The sequence below is a fragment of the Phacochoerus africanus genome, chromosome 1, assembly GCF_016906955.1.
Source record: "Phacochoerus africanus isolate WHEZ1 chromosome 1, ROS_Pafr_v1, whole genome shotgun sequence".
NCBI classification, from domain to species: domain Eukaryota; kingdom Metazoa; phylum Chordata; class Mammalia; order Artiodactyla; family Suidae; genus Phacochoerus; species Phacochoerus africanus.
In genome coordinates, this window is record NC_062544.1 from 179398169 (window position 1) to 179417398 (window position 19230).

The window sequence follows — 19230 nt, forward strand, 5'->3', positions numbered from 1 at the left end:
CTGTCTTTGAAAAAGTTGAAAGATCTGGCAATTGACAACTATGTCAAGATGTGGTTCCCCCTCGCAAGGGATAGGTACTACCCAGCTTTCCCCCAGACTGGCTCTGGATGACAGCAGGACTCTCTTCCTGTCTTTGCAGTCTCATGTCCCACCACTGTTTTGTGGAACCCTTCTGCATCCTGCCTGGTACCTTCAGTTCCATGCCTTTGCTCAAAGGTTTTTCCTCTTCCTCCCTAGCAATCAAATCCCATCCATCCTTGAAAGCTAATTAAAATATAAGGACTCCTTCAAGCCTCCCCTTAGTGCCTCAGCTATCAGAGAGCTCTCTTCTACTCTTCTGAGTAAGGACATCTAGTGACAAGCAGAACTGCATGAGCCGTGGGTCCCCAGGTAGCTGTGAGTGCAGGAGTATAAAACTAATGAGGATATATCCAGAAAGGGCAGAGGCAGGCTATGGTGCTATCCCTGAGATGAGAGAAGAGAAATGGGAATTGACCTAGCAAAGAAATTAAAAAATGCATTTAGCATCTCTTTTGAAGTAAACCCCTCTACCTTATTTATAATGCAAAATTCACACAGACCAAATGTGCTTGCTTACCACGATGGGCTTTTAAAGATTATATTGATGGCATTCCTTAATTTCAGAAGTAAAACTGTCAAGATAGTTGGTGTTCAGGGTTTACTTTGCAGTCATAAAGGAGTCTTGTGAGTAGAAATTGTGGTAAAGCTAGGATGAGAGGATGAAAAGTCATTCTCTTTGACTGGGGGATGAAATCTTTCTACATTTTAATTCCCTCATACAGTAAAATAGCATTTGGAGATGGTATTTCAAGAGCTAATATTAGAATAATTTAATCTGTGAAGGTCACATCAGTGTTGTCAAAGGGGAGTAAGTGTATGATGTAATACTTTTCTATGATTCAGAGTAATAACAGCATGCATGGCTCCACTATTTTAAAAGAAACAATAGTGATTTAGAGTAATAGCCTAATATGACATGATTGGCTTCTCATTTTTTCATTTGGCCAAGCCCATGACATGTGGAAGTTCCCAGACCAGGGATTGAACCTGCACCACAGCAGTGACAACGCTGGATCCTTAACCTGCTGAGCCACCAGGGAACTCTTAGCTTCTCATTTTTGATCCCTAAGTGAAAAAATGAAAAAAAAAGAGAGATAAAATGTAATATGCTTTCAACTAAGTAAAATTGTTTTCACATATGTAGATAAAGCAGTAAATATTCAAAAATTAAAATAGCTTTTGTATTAAAGAAGTGAGTGGACTTGTAGATGATTTTTTTTTTGTCTTTTTAGGGTCGCACCTGTGGCATATGGAAATTCCCAGGCCAGGGGCTGAATTAGAGCTACAGCTGCTGGCCTACACCACAGCCACAGCAACACCAGATCCAAGCCGTGTCTGTGACCTACACCACAGCTCATGGCAACTCCAGATCCTTAACCCAATGAGCAAGTCCAGGGATTGAACCCTCATCTCCATGGATACTAGTCGGGTTCGTTAACCACTGAGCCACGAGGGGAACTCTTGTAGATGATTTTAATACACGTATTAGAGGTATTCAATGTTGTCATATTTCTTGTTAATTAGCAAAAGAGGATATCCATCCGTTTGGAAGGAAGGAATATTGTCTTCTTAATCTGTAACTTAAGGAAAACATATTGCTTTCCAGATTCCATAGACCTAGGAGGGGGACAGGGTGCTTTAAATTCTTTGCAAACCTTACCTGGGCTTTGCTAGCATTGCTTTGTTTTTTTAAAGGTGTCATGCTGCCCCCTGGTGTTCAGCAAGATAAAATGTAACATCTCAAATGGTACTATATTTTCTTTTTTTTTTCTTTTTTTTTTTTCCCACTGTACAGCAAGGGGATCAAGTTATCCTTACATGTATACATTACAATTACATTTTTTCCCCACCCTTTGTTCTGTTGCAACATGAATATATTTTCTTTCTATATTTTCTGAACAATCAAGAGTAATCAAGGTGATTTAAAAAGGAAGGGTGAAGGGAGTTCCCGTCGTGGCGCAGTGGTTAACGAATCCGACTAGGAACCATGAGGTTGCCAGTTCGGTCCCTGCCCTTGCTCAGTGGGATCCGGCTCGGATCCCGCGTTGCTGTGTGGCTCTGGCGTAGGCCGGAGGCTACAGCTCCAATTCGACCCCTAGCCTGGGAACCTCCATATGCCGCGGGAGCAGCCCAAGAAATAGCAAAAAGACAAAAAAAGGAAGGGTGGAAAGTTATCTTGTGGTGCAGCAGGTAGAGGATCTGACATTGCCGCAACTGTGATGAGGGTTCGATCCCTGGCCCCGAAACTTTTACATGCCACTGGTGTGGCCAAAAATAAATAAATAAATAAATAAAAATTAAACTAAAAAGGGAGGGTGGAGACAGAGAGGAATAGTCCTATAAACTTGTGGAAATTCTATAGGTTGTCAGTATTTTATATTTTTTTAAATTGTCTTTAAAATGTCCCACATTTTTAAGCCTGGTCTTTAAGTAAGGCTTTAGGTGCCCTTAAGTGGCAGAATTTGTCAACAGGGCTCTGGGAGACGCCCCGGCACTTCAAGCACTTCCAATGATTTAGAAAGCAGCTGCCAAAAGTTCGATACTCCCTCAGTAAAGTGGATCCCAAAAGAAACAGCAAAATTACCAAACTCAGACCCATAATCTTACACGACCCTCTCTGAGATGCTGTTTAAAATCTTTAAACCAAAGGAAAATAAATAAATAGGGATGCATTTTAAGCAGATATTGCATAAGAAAACAGTGATAGGACTCAAAAGTGAAGTCAGATCCTACTTTAATGGGATCTGAAGGGTATATCTAATTTGGAGAGCCCTTTAAAAAAAACAAAACTTACTTTTGCTATTTTATGTAAGCCATGAAGAGCTCCTCAAAGAGTCTTGGAAGAAGCTCCTGGTCTTTAAGTAAGGGCCTTAGGAGCTTGAGTTTCATAATTTCAGGGAAATTGGCTTCTGAACCGAAGGTAATGTTTCAGTGCAGCTTCTGGACTTTTTCTTGATCATTAAAATCACAGGGCCTTAATAAATTAGGGGCACATACAAATTCAATAAAGTGGTAGTATTTATGTGTTCTTTATATACTGTGATGGTTGAGAATTAATGGTCTTTGAACCATTCTAGCCAAGTAAAATAAAACAATTTGTATATGCAGAAACACCTTTAGTGACTTTGGTTGTATGTGGAAGAATTATAGAAGACCAGATGCTTCCAGGAGTCGAAAAGATAGTGATGGAATCGGTGCATCCTTTTAAGACTGTTCTAAAAGGCTGAATCCTGACAGTTGGTCTTTATGTCTGACTAACTCCCAGGAAAAAATAGATTGTGTTCACTAATCACATCTGAAAATCTAGATGTTAATCTCAAAGATTAGAAGCTGGACCAAATGGGAAAAAAAATTACTTAGCTTTCACCAAGAAGAGGTTTCTATTATCTAAATCAGAAGATGATTTTGGGGGGATACTAATCACAGAAATAAAAAGCTTCTTGGGATGAAATCTCAAGCAGCCACCTAATCCTGGGTTACATTATTTTTCTGAATAATGCATAACACAAATATTCTGTCCATTTCTTAATTTATCATTTATCACCTGTTTCTTCCCACAACATGTAAATTTCATGACCGTAGGCCTCTTGCCCATCTTGTCCCCAGAGCAAGGCCACTGCATTTGGACGTACAGGCTACACTGTCTAACATCACAGGACTCCCTTCACCTTGAGGTCTGTGTGAATGCTGCCTCCCACCTCCACCCTGGGGCTGCACTGCAGTCTCTGTCCAGAGCTAAGAGCTGACCCTGGCACAGAGTGGTCCCTCCACCATGATATATTGAATGAATGAATAAGTGAAACGTCAGCCTATTTATTAATCTCATTTGAAAAAAAGATGAGAAATTGAAAGATATTGTGTCTCATAAATCAAAGCACATACATTTCCATGTGCAAACCAGCCTTACTTTGATGGATGACTTTTTCTGACTAAGTTGGCTCTTGTAGACTGATTTAGTTCAGGCAAGTCTGTGAAAGTCAAACCAGTAAAATACACAGTCCAGGTCTTCTGATCTCCTGTGTCACCTTCTCTGTGTTTCAGTTTCCCTGTCCCCAAAGCCAATTCCTTAGATACCTTGTGCTTTTCTGATTCTGTGTTTGGGAATGACAGTGTGTGTACTGTTTCTTTTGGGTTTTGGCAGCATCCAGCGAGCATGGCGCGAGTACCTCCAGCGGCAGGATCCCCTGGAGAAGAGGAGCCCATCCCCTCCCTCCCTGTCCTCCGACAAGCTGAGCAGCTCTGTCAGCATGAATACCTTCTCGGACAGCAGCACACCCGTGAGTGCGCATTTCCTTTTCATGGCCTGACTGGCCAATCACTGGGTCTCCAAGGCTTTGGCTCCAAGAGAGAAATCTTAGGAAGTGAGCAGGTGGTTGGTGATAGAGCTACAGGTTGGTTGTTTGCTGTGCATGAACCTGTGGTGAAGGTTTTGTCCTCTCAAAACACAGACAGGATTCATAAACACACAGGGAACTTCATCAAGTCTGATGGAATTGATTGCATTTGAAATCGACTTAATTATTCATTTGTGCATAGACATTCTTCTATTACCGAGACTGTCTTTTGCTTTTCTTTATAATAGCATGTTCCTTTTGGTCTGTGCCGTAGGTAGCATTTTGTGGAGCAAATAAGATAGAAGATTAGCTGGGTTGTCAGGATTGTCAGGAAGAATAGAAAAGGGTTACAAATTCAGGAGTTGCATTTCAAATGCTTATGGGGCCAGGTAAGTAACTCATGTGACTGCTGAGTTGTGATTGGATCACTGAACAAATGCCTCACCTAAAGGGGCCAGCCCCCCTTGGCTCATGGAAGTATGTTGCTAGGTGGGAAAGCAGAAAAGATGTTGCTAAAGTTCATCTTCTTTTTTCGGGTAGTGCCGGATTTCCAGATTTTTAAATGTTGGCAACCAGTAAGAAAAATTTAGATGTAAAAAGACCATTTGTCCTGGGGGCTGCCAGTTTAAGAATTCTGGAGTACAGGTTCTGAAGAATGAAAGAATCTCATGAAAGCCTTTATTAAAAAAAAATCAAATGTGATAAGAAATAAATGATCATGCAATTGTAATGCAAGGTTGTGTGGATTTAGCCATTGTGATCATTTACTGTAGTTACTAGAGTATTGAAAAAGGTTAGGAAGAAAAATGAACTATACAAGTATATCATTTTCAAAAAATATTCCTTGACTAGTTTGTCGTCATGTTCATTCAGTTGTAAATGGCTTCCCGATAGCCAAAATAATGCATTCATGTTGAGTCAAGCAAAGTTTCCTTCCAGATGTTTTTCAGACAGTTGTGTTGGCATATTCTTTAATAAATGGCTTTATCTAATTATGGGGTCTAAAAAGAGAACATTAAGTTTAGAGCTGTGAAAATAGCAGTAACAGAAGATCTATTTTTAGCTGACAGCAGAAATTGAATACTTAGGGAATCTGCAAGTTTAATGACAGTTTAAGGGGGAAATGAATTGTCTTAGCTAGCCTCACTATCACTAGAGGGCACTCATGAACCACTTTGGAAAATGCGTTTAGTACAGTTTGTGTTTAACTGATTTGAGTGAAAAATAATGTGAAAATTGAGTGTTTAGGATGCCTTTGCTGTGACTATCAAGAGAGGGTATAAATTAAATGACTTTGAAGACTTGATTTGAATGATGGGAACTGAATATCAGAAATCACTTTGCCCGCGAGTTAAAGGTTTGCGTTTACTGCTTTTGCGCTTTTTCACAGTCCTGATTCTGGACAATTTCAACCATCCAATGATATCTAACGGTTTTAGTGCTGCCTTAGGGTGGTTAACCTTTTGGCTTATTGAAATTCTGGAAGTATCTATCTTTGCTTTCTCTTTATGCTGCCACACCACTTTGATTCTAGCACCTCAGGTGTTTCTGTGTATAAATGAACGTTCTTCCCTTTCATGCGTCATCCCATTTGTGTATATTTTGCACAGCTTTGCTGACAGTTTTACCTTATTTAATTTAGCCTAGCTTCCAGGTCCCCTAATGTTTCTCGATAGAGGAGATTTCCTCCCTCAAATGACCCCAGCAATTTGGTGTCCCACAAGGTGTGTCAGACTGAATTGGGAGCAGCACCCTGTTCCACCACCACATCCTCATGCCTTGTTTTTGTGCTCCTGGGACAAAGATGACTCTACTCCATGTGTGAAAGTCTGCCTCACTCCTGAATACCTACAAACAGCGAGAGTCAAAAACAGACTTTCAAAAAAACATATCGGGATTAGCTTCAGAAAGCAAGCAGACCCTGCCCAGATTTCTAATTATGTTGTTGATGATCAGAACAACTTTGGAGTTGATTATGACAGGTGTGAAGCTACAAAATGAAACATGAAAATACAAGATGTTTGGGTATTCTCAAGTCTCCTTTGTCAGGCAGGTAATTGTTTAAAACTTTATGCTTAGTTATTTGTAGCTGATATAACTAGCTAAAGTTGTTTTATCTGCCATGAGTTACCCTTTGCTGAGGAATCTTTCTTTCTTTCTTTCTTTCTTTTTTTTTTTTTTTTTTGGCCTTTTTACTGTGGCATATGGAGGTTCCCAGGGTAGGGGTGGAATCGGAGCTGTAGCCGGCCTACGCCACAGCCACAGCAACGCTGGATCAGAGCTGTGTCTGCGACCTACACCATACCTCACAGTAACACCAGATCCTTACCCCACTGAGCGAGGCCAGGGATCGAACTTTCATGGTTCCTAGTCAGATTCATTTCGACTGCACCATGACAGGAACTCCTGCTGAGGTTTCTTTCAAGAAGATTCATTCTTACATCTTTTGTTGGCTGCAGCCCCATGAAAGGAAAGTGACTCTGTTCCACCTTGACCAGCCTCTCAGACCCACTGGATTCTTATATATTCTTAGGGAGCCCCAGTTAGGAAGACTTGGTTTTACCACCCTCTGATGGGTGGACCTCCATAAGAGGGCTTGAGGATGACCCCTGTCCCACCTTGGCTAAAGCCTGTCAAAAAGAGATGAGCTTCCTATAACAATCAGCAAGTCTATGTAGAACTTCAGAATTAAAAGTCTTTGGTCCAAGTCAAATGCTCTCAATGTGGTACCTCCCTAGAGGATGCCTTTGAGCCCCTGACTCCTGCTAGATTCCCCTCCAGGTTGCTGAACCTCAGCCCTCTTTCTCTGAGCTTGATCTGTCACTGTTGCTGCCTAGCCCATTGTCTGTCTTCTCCAATCTGATCAACTGCCTGTCTCATTCTAAGTCCTAACCCCCTACTAACCTTTAATGCAGCCTCAGTTGGAGGCCAGTCTGCCTTTGCCTAACCTGTGGGCCTTGCCAGCTGGTCCACCCACCCCAATGCCTATATTAACTGCAATTACTGTTCAGACTAGCTGTCTGCCCCAGGCATGTGCTGCATGGGAAGCCAGCAACCTGATCTGGGGGAGCCCCTGTGCTGAGCTGAGAATGATGCTTTTGCATGCTCCCTCTCTCTTTTGGTTAAGCATAATAATTAATATTGTTCTGAGGATATTTCTGCTGTAAAATAAATAGCAACAGTAATGTTTCAGTATGAGGTCTCAAATTCATCATCTTAATAAGAGCTGAACACTTGTTATGTGGCAGGCACTTCGCTAGTGCTTTCCATGGATTATTTCATTTAATCCTCTCTGTGACCATATGAAGGAAATACTATTATTATCTCCATTCTACAGATGATGAAAATGAGACTTAAAGAGAGATAACTAACTTGCCCTGGGTTACTCATTGGGCTGGATGGAGCCTGCATGCTTCACTATTCTACTGTATTGTACCACTTGAAAGTAAACCTTCATTTAGACATGGTCAAGCAGTGAAAGAGATAGTCACTGCATTAATGCATTGCTATAACTATGACTATTTCACAATTTAGTAGGTATAAACAGTGAATGCAATAATTGAAAAAAAAATCATTTTATTTTATAAATTGCCTCATTCAGTGCTCTTTGATTAAAACCTCAAAGCTCAGCTGCTCAATGCCAAATTAAAGAGCAACAGGAGGGAAGATAATATTAAGTTATGTTAGCAATTTGCATATTAAGTGCCCTTATACCACAGTGTGTCATATGGTAACACAAAATTTTGTTTTAGAAATAGCAATTTTGAATAGCAACTGTTATTAGGAAATGGAACTTTGGGGTAGTAAAGCTCAGTGAGAAAAACAGAATAAATATTTTTACCCATAAAAATATTAGTTATTGCACAGAGGACAACACTGGAAAATGCTTTGTATTTTTTTTATCAATTTCATGTGACCAAATACTAATTCTCTTAGTTTCTAGCTTCAAGAAATATGTAATTTGTCTGATAGAATATTATGGAAAGAAGCTATAGAAGAAACTATAGAAGGATACGTTATAAACCACTACGTTGATACTTAAAAAAAAAAAATCATTAGCATAGCCCTGGAGATAAATCCAGAAAACTCTTTCTATTGTTTGGGGACATTCTCTGTCCCATTTGGTTTGAATTGATTTCATCTGCTTGGGCCTGTCTTGCTGGCCACGCCCACTTCTTCCCATTGGTTCTCATACTTTTATGGTCTGGCCTGTAGGGGGCAGTGTGGCCCATGGAATGAGGCCCTGGCTTGGTAAGGGGACTTGACTTAAAATAGCAGCTCTGCCACTATTTTTGTGAGCCTAAGATGTATCGTCATTTGAGAGGATCGTCTTCATCTGCAAACTGGAAATAAGACTCACCTCAGAGACTCATTGTTATTGCTGTAAAGATTAAATGGGGAGTTCCCGTCGTGGCTCAGTGGTTAACGAATCTGACTAGGAACCATGAGGTTGAGGGTTCGATCCCTGGCCTTGCTCAGTGGGTTAAGGATCTGGTGTTGCCGTGAGCTGTGGTGTAGGTTACAGATCCCCCGTTGCTGTGGCTTTGGCTTAGGCTGGTGGCTATGGCTCCGATTCAACCCCTAGCCTGGGAACGTCCATATGCCACTGGAGCAGCCCAAGAAATGGCAAAAAGACAAAAAAAAAAAAAAGATTAAATGGCACTGCTATGTAAAACAGCACAGAGCTTGGGACCCTAATAAGTGTTAGTTGATCTGAATCTGCTCTTAAAAATATTCTATGCATTCAAAACGTTGTGGAAAACTTGTAAAGAGGTGAAATTTTACCTTGATTCCCATTGAGTCGGGGGGGGGGGGTGGAGTGGGTACAACACAGAGCCTGTTTCTGATTCACCAAATGAACCCATGAGAATAAAACTGTGTCCTATCATATATGCATTCATATATACCAATGTTCAGCATATATATGTATACATATGTATGTTCTGAGGTTGGAGTGGCACATAACAAAAGTAATTAAGCATTTATTTTAGTGTTGCTCCTTTGAAAGCTAATTTTCAAGGTCCAAAGGTTGAACCAGGTCCAAGTACTTTTGCCTCTTTTGAGAGACCTCACCTTCATATGTACTAGAATAAAACCTAAATTGTTCTCATCATCTCAGACCTGAGGAAAAAAGAAGTGGGAGTATCTGAGACATGTCAGGGAGAACAGGGTTAGTTGGCCTCTCAGGCAGGTCAGTGCAGAAAGTGCCATCCCGGCAGCTGCACAATCCCAGCCATAAGGCTTTGCTTCACTCCTGGTCAGGAAGAATTGCAGTTCTTGTCATACTTGAGCAGTTTTTGTAATTCTTATAATTCTTAAGTAAGTTCAGGAGCAGTGTTTTGGGCCAGCTGAAGACCCTGTTATCTCAGTTGTCCTGGAGAGAAACTGTGGAGCCCTCCTATTTATGGGGTTGCTCGAGTGGCCCTGGCTTTGGGCAAGAATTGCTGGGTGATCAGTCAACAATGGGCAACCAGGTGACCCACCATGGCTTCCCAAGTACACCACCAAAAGCCAGTGCTGCTTCTGCCTACCAAACCTGGCAGGTACACCTGTGATCAAAATGCTTCATTATCCTCACATTTTATTGCCCCTTTTGAGATGTATGACCTCCAGGCTTTAAATACATCGGGGAAAAATCCAGTGACTAAAGGGAGAAAGTCTTCTTACAAAGTTGCACTTGTTTCAGGAGGAAACTCAGGCCCTTCAAAGAAGATTTCCTGGGACCCCTTCCAGTACAATCTTGAGAGCTGCAAAATTAGAGAGTGTAAGCCTTGTGCTACTTAATAATTTAATAACCTAGATTTTCCAGGTCAGGGACAAGTTACAGTATTATGCCCAGCTGTTATAAATTTAGGTCCCATGAATTCTAATGTTTCAGCACCTAAGCCCTATCTAACATCTAACCTTTTAGGCCCCCAAATAGCCTACTTTTTTGTCAGTTTATTTGTCCCAAATTTTGGTCCAGAGAATATGATAATCATATACAAAAAGAGAAGACTTCTTCATATTTACATAGGGATAAATACATTTCTCTTTGCTTCAAACCAGGGTCTTAAAGAACAAATGTTTTCCACAGTTTTTGTAATTACGTTATATGATATATAACCATATATGACAGTTTGAATGAATGAAATAGAATTGTATAAAAATAATGTTTTTGTATCACATTCTCCTCTATATATTTGCATATTGGCTGGTAATATAAATTCCTTTTATCAAATCCTTTTAATTTGATGATTTGAGGAAATTTTTCTTGTTAGGTTTTAAAAATGAGAATGATGTTTTGGTTTGGAGATTTAAAAAAATTTCTTAAGGACTGCTAACATTGACCATTTCCTGGGTTCAGAATGATATGTAGAATTGGAGATCCCCCTGTGGCACAATGGGATTGGAGATATCTCTGCAGCACCAGGATGTAGGTTTGATCCCCAGGATGCCACAGTGGGTTAAAGGGTCTAGTGTTACCACACTGTGGCTCACATACAATTTCTAGCCCAGGAACTCCATATGCCGTGGGGCAGCCAAAAAAATTATATATAAAATTGACAACCCCTTGTTTGATTACTGACTCGTTCATCCACAGTAATATAATAAATCCTCCTAAGCAATCTCAAAAGTTATTGACCTATGAGTACAGATATAAAAATCTACTTTTCACAAGGAGAGTTGAAAAAGGACTTTTCTCTTTGCAGTTTACCTCAGGTCCAGTCTCAGCTTTTGTCCTCACGTAGATCCTTGTTCTACAGCTTAGGTGAGATAAAGGGTTGAATCTCTAGTTTAGACCCAGGTGCACTCTCTGTTACAAAACCCAGTTTTGTCATTTTAAATCAGCATTTCACTCTTTGAATGAGTATCAAAGATGTTTTAGGATCCAAGGAAAAATTAGATGTTGTGGAACTGAAGTGAGGTCTACTGTTGTATTCCTCTTTTTTTTTTTTTTTTTTGGAAAGTTCACTGGCCTAAGACTATTTAGGATGTTCTTTTTGTAAATAAGACATTCTGAGGGGAAGGGGAGTTATTTGCTTACTTGGATTAGGACTACATCATTTGTTCACTCATTCAACTAATGTCTAAATGCCTGCTGTGTGCTGGGCCTTTGCCAATGATCACCCAAAAACAGCTTCTTCCATTGTAGAATTTACATAACTCCCCAGTCATGGGTGACAATTCTTGTAGCAGATATACTGACAACTTATAGGAGATCTTCAATAACATTTCATTAATTAATTTTATGGACAGTTTAGTTATAATTATTAACAAAAATTGACTAATGAAACATCTCACAGAGCATAGTTTTTCAAAATGTGGAACCTGGAATATTAGTCTTATAGTGAAACTGATAGTACTAGTGGCCTGAACCTAGCCAGAGCACATATTGGGACTTAAACCCATGTGCCAGGATTTGAACCCATCCAAAACCCAGATTGGGACGTAAACCCATGGTTTTAAATTGGAATTACTCGCCATATGTCTGGACTCACTAAGGTTCAGGATCTTTGTGCCTCTGCATAGAAGGAATTCAGCAAGAGACAAAGTGATGGGCAAAAACCAGATTTATTAGGCTAGGATGCTTAATGAGAGATGCAAGTGGGCAGGCAGGGAAGCTCTACCCTTAGGATCTGAGGATCCAGTGGGCCAGTTTTATCATCCAAGGGGAGTGGAGGTTGGAAAGGCCTGACTCTTCCTTTCTGGGAATTGAGTTCCTCCTTTGTATCTGGTAACTATGTATTCAAATCAGCTGAAGGGTGGTTCTCAAACTCTTGTCCCTTGACTGAATCTGAATGCAAGCCTCATCCCATGCCACACCCAATGACCTGAGGCACTTCTCGCACCTCCACTAATCAAGCAAGCCTGCCTTGTTCTGATGGCTTTCTTAAACTTACAGTGGTCTCCCAACCTCTCCCAGGTTTCCCTCTTTATCTATGATCCCCTATTGAGACCTCTACAACCACCTGTGCCTGCTCTATCCCTATCAATAGATGCTAATTGGGGGAAGGGTAAAATAAACCAATTTATTTACTTCAGGAGTTCTTAGAACCTCACTAAGCTCATACACATTTTGAATTTGCAAGAGGTGGGGGGTCACTGTTTTCATGTTTTCCAAACTTTTTTGACCATGAAACTCATTAAAAGCCACATCTTATTGGACTACTGATCCATGAAGCACTTTGGGAAACAGTATTCTAGAATTATTAGTTGTTGAAGAAAAGTTCCAAGAGCCAGAGTTTCTCAGTGGCTCAATAATAAAATTAATATGAATGGAACAGTGCATTTTGAAAATTTCCAGTGAAATTTTTATGTGATATCTCCTTTTCATAGGTCTCTATCATAGAGCCATATTATGCAAATTTTACTAAATTAGTTTACATAGAAAACTTGTTATATTAATGGTCTAGTAGGTCTAAATAAAAAGACCAAGTCTAGTCAACAGTGTTGGAAGACAAAGTTTTAGAGAGTTGATAAATAACTCCTTTTCTGTTCTTGATTTGGAGGCTTTTTTTTTTTTTTTTTTTTTTGAAAGGCAAGAGATTTAGGCAGATAGCAAAATCTCAGCTTTGTTTCCTCTCAATGTTAGATTTGAATGTGAAACTGAGACTTGTGGGCATTGGACTTTCTACTACTAAACCTTGGATTCAGGGAAACTGACCAATCACAGGTGGCACTGAATCCTGCCAGCCTGACCCACAGATCTTGTGCAGGGCGGTGAATCCCATTAAAAGATGGAGGGAGGATGATGCTGGGCTGCCAGTTCCTTTGCCTAATCCTCCAATTAGGGTAACTCCTTCCACTTTCCTGGAATGGATTAAAGGGGGGAAATCTGAGGCAGGAAGTATTTAGGACATTTCTTCCTCATAGAAACCTGAGGAGATGGGTAGATGGGAATCTCCAGCATTGGATGCTTCTTGTAGCAACAGTTTGGTCTTTTAGTATGATAAATATAATTTTTAAAATCTTCTTTTGATTTTTATATGATTGAATAATTTATAATGTTAATTATTGCAGTGTTTTCTGAGTAAGAATTCCTTGGAGAGCTTTTTAAAAAATACAGATTCCAGAACTACAGTAGATCTTTTGAATCAGAATATCTGGGAAGAGGCCTGGGATTCTGTATTTTTTTTAAATGTCTCAGGTAATCCTTACTATCACTAAAGTATGGAAAACACCAGTTATAGACTTGTAAAAAACCAATTTTATTTAAGAAACTTGCATGATCATCCAGGTGATCAATATTTTGTCTGATTTTCATCTTGATATTTTAGTATTATAATGAGGTACCTTGAGGAGGTACTTAAGCAATTTTTTTCTGATATGATACTCAAACACTCACTAATGTTTTAATAAGAGTTTTTCCAGTGCCACTGGTTGTATAAAAAATTCTGTTTTCTCTTCATAAGATTTATGGTTCTTTTCTTTCTCAAAAACATAAGTACCGTGCTAATCAAGAAAGGTTTATGTTGTTTGATATAGTTTGTTTTTATTAAAAGAGGAGGTATTCAGGAGTTCCTGTCGTGGCTCAGTGGGTAACGAATCTGACTGGTGACCACGAGGTTGGGGTTCTATCCCTGGCCTAGCTTAATGGGTTTAGGATCCAGCATTGTCATGAGCTGTGGTGTGAGTCGCAGACGTGTCTTGGATCCCGAATTGCTGTGGCTGTGGTGTAGGCTGGCAGCTACAGCTCCGAAATTTGACCCCTAGCCTGGGAACCTCCATATGCCATGGGTGCAGCCCTAGAAAAGACAAAACAACCACAACAACAACAACAACAACAAACAAAAGGGGAGACATTCAGTAGACACTGATTAGATAAGTTTCAATTTATTCTTCACTTTCACTATGAGGATTTTTATTTGGGGTGAAAAGAGATTAAATGATTTCACTATTAGCTGACGAGAATGTCAACTATGACTGAAAATCCTAAATTATAATATGTGACTACATAGTTGAGAAAGAGAAAAATGCATTACACAGAATGGAAATGGATATTTTCATTATTATAATTCTTTGAAATAATGTCTGTGTATACTATTTATTACAAGTTACTTGTAAAATTAGTTATAATTTTTTTACTTTATTCAGAGCTGAAAAATACTTAGATATAATGAGGAAAAGAAGTTTCCTACCAATTTTTGAAAACATATACTCAAGTTCTTTCAGAGATAGGGTTAGTAAATTTTTTTTTTTGTCTATAAAACATTCTTAAATTCCATTAAGTAAAATGTTGTCTAGAGTTGAAAACAGTTGCCTTAAATTTCATTTTATAATGTGCATGGATTTATGTTAAAAAATGTCTTTTTAACTTGCTAAAATTTCTGAGAGATGTTTTAGAAGATTCTATGTCTCTACATAGAATAGATTCCTCAAGTTCACATAACAGCCATGTGAGGAGAAACCCCTTCTTTCCAATATTCACCATGAGTTAATTACTACTATTCATTTCCTAAAGCAGCTCCAGAAGCTGATCTTAAACAGAAATTCTGCTTCACATCTGAGAAATAAATTGATTTTCTCCTCATGGTACTGTATTGATAGGGTTAAGTATATTGATAGACGACCACACTATTTAATGCAAGTAGATTTTCAAGAAAGTCACTATGCCAAACACTTCACTAGAAGGACTTCATCTACATACAGCAGCAACTGTGACCTGCTTTAGAGATGACATCATTGGGTGTCATGTGGCTCTTTATACGTTTCAGCCTCAGAAAGAGATAATCTGTGAAAGCCACAAGAGCCTGATTTCTGCTGTGATAATCTTCAGCAGAAGGAGGCTGGGGCTAGAGTGAAGCATACCTTTTTACATAGTGAGTGCAGTGCCTTGTGGAATTCTGAGCTTTATTTCATTTTATTGTTTTTTAAATCAGAAAATAGATGCAACGATTGAATGAAGTGAATTGGCTTCTTTGGACTAATGGGAGCTTGTTTTCTGCACTAAGATCAAGAACTTTTCTGGAATCCTTTATTCTCTGGGTAGCCTTATAGTCCCTGTGATGGTTTTTTTTTTTTTTTCTTCTTCCAATTTGAAGATCACTGACAAAAATCAGCAAACTTCATCTCCCAAAGAGCTCTCTCTCTTTTTTGTCAATACTTCAAGATTTCTGCTCCAAAATCTTCTGTGAGCTGCTTGAGCATCGTGGTTGATAACTGAAGGGCAAAGCATCTCCTTTGTAGTATGTGTTACAGAAATTCTTCAGATAACTTCACTTGCTAACACATATAGCTCTTCATGGATTTCCTGTAGAGCCAGTTCAAATAAACAACTATTTCCTCTCAAATGGGCAAAAGTAACTCTTCAGCACCATGGAGAGGTCTGGGCAGCAAGCAACAACTTGGGACTGTGACCAGGGCAAGCCGTCTGACGGTGTAAGTTTTCCAAATGTCTGTCATCTATTTTAGGTCTATTGCATTTTTACATAGGAAGAGAGGAAACTCTAAACTCGGACCTGGTTTAAATTTAAGCTATGAAAAGTGATGGGCTTCATTAAATTTCAAATTCAGGATTAACCATTAAAAATATTATATTAGAAAGTTAATACGTTAATTTGAAAAAGTACTTTCTCATTGCATTAGTTGGGGTATATACATGTTTGGTGCTTTGCATTTTGATAATCTAAGTTTTCATTTTAATTTACCACAAATTAATTACATTGCAGTTAGACAAAACAGTTACTTTGAATAGCATTTTTATACACTCATTTAAATAGTTCTAACTGTACAGTTTGTTGCCTTTTGCAAATACAAGGCTCTCTTTGGGAAGTAGTTTCTGATATGTGTTCATTTGAAAGGATAGTTTTTAAACTTTTAAATTGAAGATTATGCTTAAATTACTAAAAGAGAAAATATCTAGGTACCTTAATGTTGGCACACATAGAGGATATTTGATGACTTATGAAAATTTAAATTTACTCATATAAGATATATACAGTAAAAGCCTATAGTACATGGAAAGGGAAGGTCCTTTTATAAATGGTTAAATATGAGCCATTGAAGAGGTTATTTTAGGCATCATTGGAAATATTTAATTTGTTTCAAAGTGGTCCAATATAACTGTTTAAACCAGAAATTTTAAAAATGGTTTACCCAAAATGTTTTAGAACCCCCTCCATAAAACAAAGATGTAGTTCAATGACACTGTTATATCACACAGCCAATGAAGAAATTATACTTTGAATTGTTATGAAGACTGTCTCCCATAGATATTTTAACTATTCAAATTTGTCTAAGAGAACAGAGTGTCATAAAAAGTAATTTAACAAATAATTATCTTTTCTCAGGCCGGTTAAGCAAGGTTTGGAACATTATTTATGCCGAACCATTTATTTTAAAGTCTAATAAAACCATCTTTTTATATTATTGTAATATGGAATTTATTTCCCTCAATAGTTCTCCTCACATGTTAGAACCTTTGTAAATGCAATTTTCTGAGCTGAGCCCCTAATTCAGATATAACAAATTCTTTCTTAGTTGCTTCTTAACTCTTTAGTAATTTGTCATTTGATTTTTGGATAAATGGCACTTACATCACTTACATTTTGACAGTGTATTTGATGCAATATTTTGGAGGCTGTGACTTAAGTTTATATTAAGGAGCTCTTGTTGCATATTTTTGTCAGCTTTGCTTAATAGATCCTCTCATGATTTCTTTAACTGATGTCAATATTTTAAAAAAATCTGTTTTTGAAAAGAAGTAAAGGTAGATTTATGATTCCAGTTCTTTTAGTTTCATTTCCCTGAATTTTATAATTATGCTTTGATTTTTGAGATGAATAGGTAGAGCCTTTCACACACTTTTGAGCACACTTCTGTGATTTTAAAACTTTGTTCCTTTATGATAAACTGTATCCATTTCTTGCTGGTGATAGACTTTGGACAAATCACTCTAGTTGATTAGACTGCAACATTCTAATTTATGGGATTTGAGGCTCATGTCATAAAATGCTTCTGTTTTATGTTCTGAAATGGGAGGAAATGTACCTGATTCAGATATGTATTTTCTAGCAATCTTTGTCTTTGTTTCTGTCTCTCAGGGATGTGATTTACTTATGATATTGTCTGAAGTGTAGCATTTTATATTTCTTGCTTTTTTGCACACATTTTAGTGATATATTTATAACAACAGCTATCTAACATATACATTCTAGTTGAGATATGGTTGTCTGTGTATTTATTTAACCAAAAATTGTTGCTACATGACAGACCCCAAACATGTTTTGGCTTCTGCTTTGATAACCTTTCAATCATTGTTGAAATAGCATAAGTCATCTGAACAATACAAAAATGTCTTGAGCCATTAAGACTGTGAACTATTCACATTTCTCTCTCTTTTTTTCTCTCTCTCTCTCTCCCTTCCTTCCTCCCTTCTCCTTCTCCTTCTTCCTCATAACATTCTGGTGGTAGCAGATGTGTGTGAACGATCTTAAATTTAGCTGATTGACATTTTGCTTTTCTTGCCAATGTAAAAACATGCTCATGAATCTCTTTTGTGGTCCACCCACCCTTGCAAAGGCTTTGTAACCTTTGGCTATTAAGGATTTAAAGGCCTATTTACTTAATAAAAACCATCCTAGTTAATATGCTTTGTAAGGCGGCTGAACATAGAGGGAGCTGAGTGACAGGTGTGGTTCTTACTGCTGATTATAGCATTTTTTTTGGCACTGGAAGAAAAGTTGGTTTTTGTGAAATAGTTCTTTCATCCAAGGTACCCACAGACTCATTTCTGCTGCATGTCTCCATCATGGCTTCCAACCAAAAGCAACTCTTCCAGCTACAATCCCATCAGGGCCAGTTTCAGTAGAGGAAAGGCTGAAAGTAGAACGTGTTATAGGAAGGTCCCAAAGCGTAGCTTCTTAGAGCGAAATGGGTATTCTTGGGATTGTTTCAGTGGAGTAGAACCTTGACAAGTTCCAAATAGAGTCTAGGCTTATTTTAGTGTGTTTCTAGCTTATGGGTAGGGCTCAGGTGAGATCAGGTGCCTAAGGGCAGTTCTCCAGTCTCCTAGAGTCACCTGGCTTGATGCTTCTGCATAGAGATTTCCATCATGTGATTTTTATTCTTAGTTACCATGTTTTATTGTTAATGTTCCTTCCCTCTCCCTATTACACTCACAAGGGACATTCCTTTATCATACATGTTGGGCCTAAATAGATATGACCTAACTGATTTGAGATTTTTATTGAATATTGCTAGAAACTAGGGAGTAATCTGAACCCTTTCAGAAAACTAAACAGAGATTAGAAACTTTCTAAGAAAAGCTGAAAGTCAAGAAATATCCTCCAGAGAAAAAAGTCTGCACCATGCTTTTCTTGTTTTAACTAGTTTTTCAAATCCCAGTCTCTCTATCTGAATCTGGCTCCCTCCCATGAGTAAACTCAAGCCAGAGCATGTAAAACATATCCAGGCAGCCAGTCACTGGGGTGGATTCAGGCCACTTCCATCTTGCCTAATTTATCCTGTGTTCCTGATTCTCATCTTACTTGTGCCTTTGACACCATCTAATCTGCACTTACACACTTGACACAGTACATTACACAGCACCTGACTCCAGTAATAAGACCCATGTTGATGGAAAACTCACTTTGAATTCAACATTCTGCAGTTACCTCAGAAGCATCCTTCTCCAGGATGCTGTTTTGATGCTTGATGTCTGATCCCTGTGCAACACAATGGCAGGAAAGAAACATCTTTTCACCTGGTGTTTCATTTCAGGTGCATTGGAATGAGTGGAACTGTCCTGGGCAGATCATAGTGTTGGCATGGAGAACATGTCCTTGGACTATCCATGACTTAATAAGGATCTTCGTATTTTAAGAACTGGTCA

The 19230-nt window shown here is 38.7% G+C and overlaps 2 protein-coding genes across 3 annotated transcripts in view; both read left to right on the forward strand.

The window, feature by feature from the left end:
- Positions 1-6988, forward strand: part of IQCJ (IQ motif containing J) — a 196710-nt gene extending 189722 nt beyond the window's left edge. Inside the window, exons 4-5 of the mRNA XM_047752456.1 lie at positions 4223-4382; positions 6875-6988. Of these exons, the coding sequence (XP_047608412.1) occupies positions 4223-4382; positions 6875-6988 (274 nt within the window). The remainder of the gene's footprint in view (positions 1-4222; positions 4383-6874) is intronic.
- Positions 6989-15116: 8128 nt separating this feature from the next.
- The window catches only part of SCHIP1 (schwannomin interacting protein 1), a 579912-nt gene continuing 575798 nt past the window's right edge, over positions 15117-19230 (forward strand). Inside the window, exon 1 of one of the 2 annotated variants that reach the window (XM_047785674.1) lies at positions 15117-15776. In XM_047785674.1, the coding sequence (XP_047641630.1) occupies positions 15714-15776 (63 nt within the window). In that variant the 5' untranslated portion in view covers positions 15117-15713. The remainder of the gene's footprint in view (positions 15777-19230) is intronic. The other variant, XM_047785627.1, reaches the window with a different exon arrangement.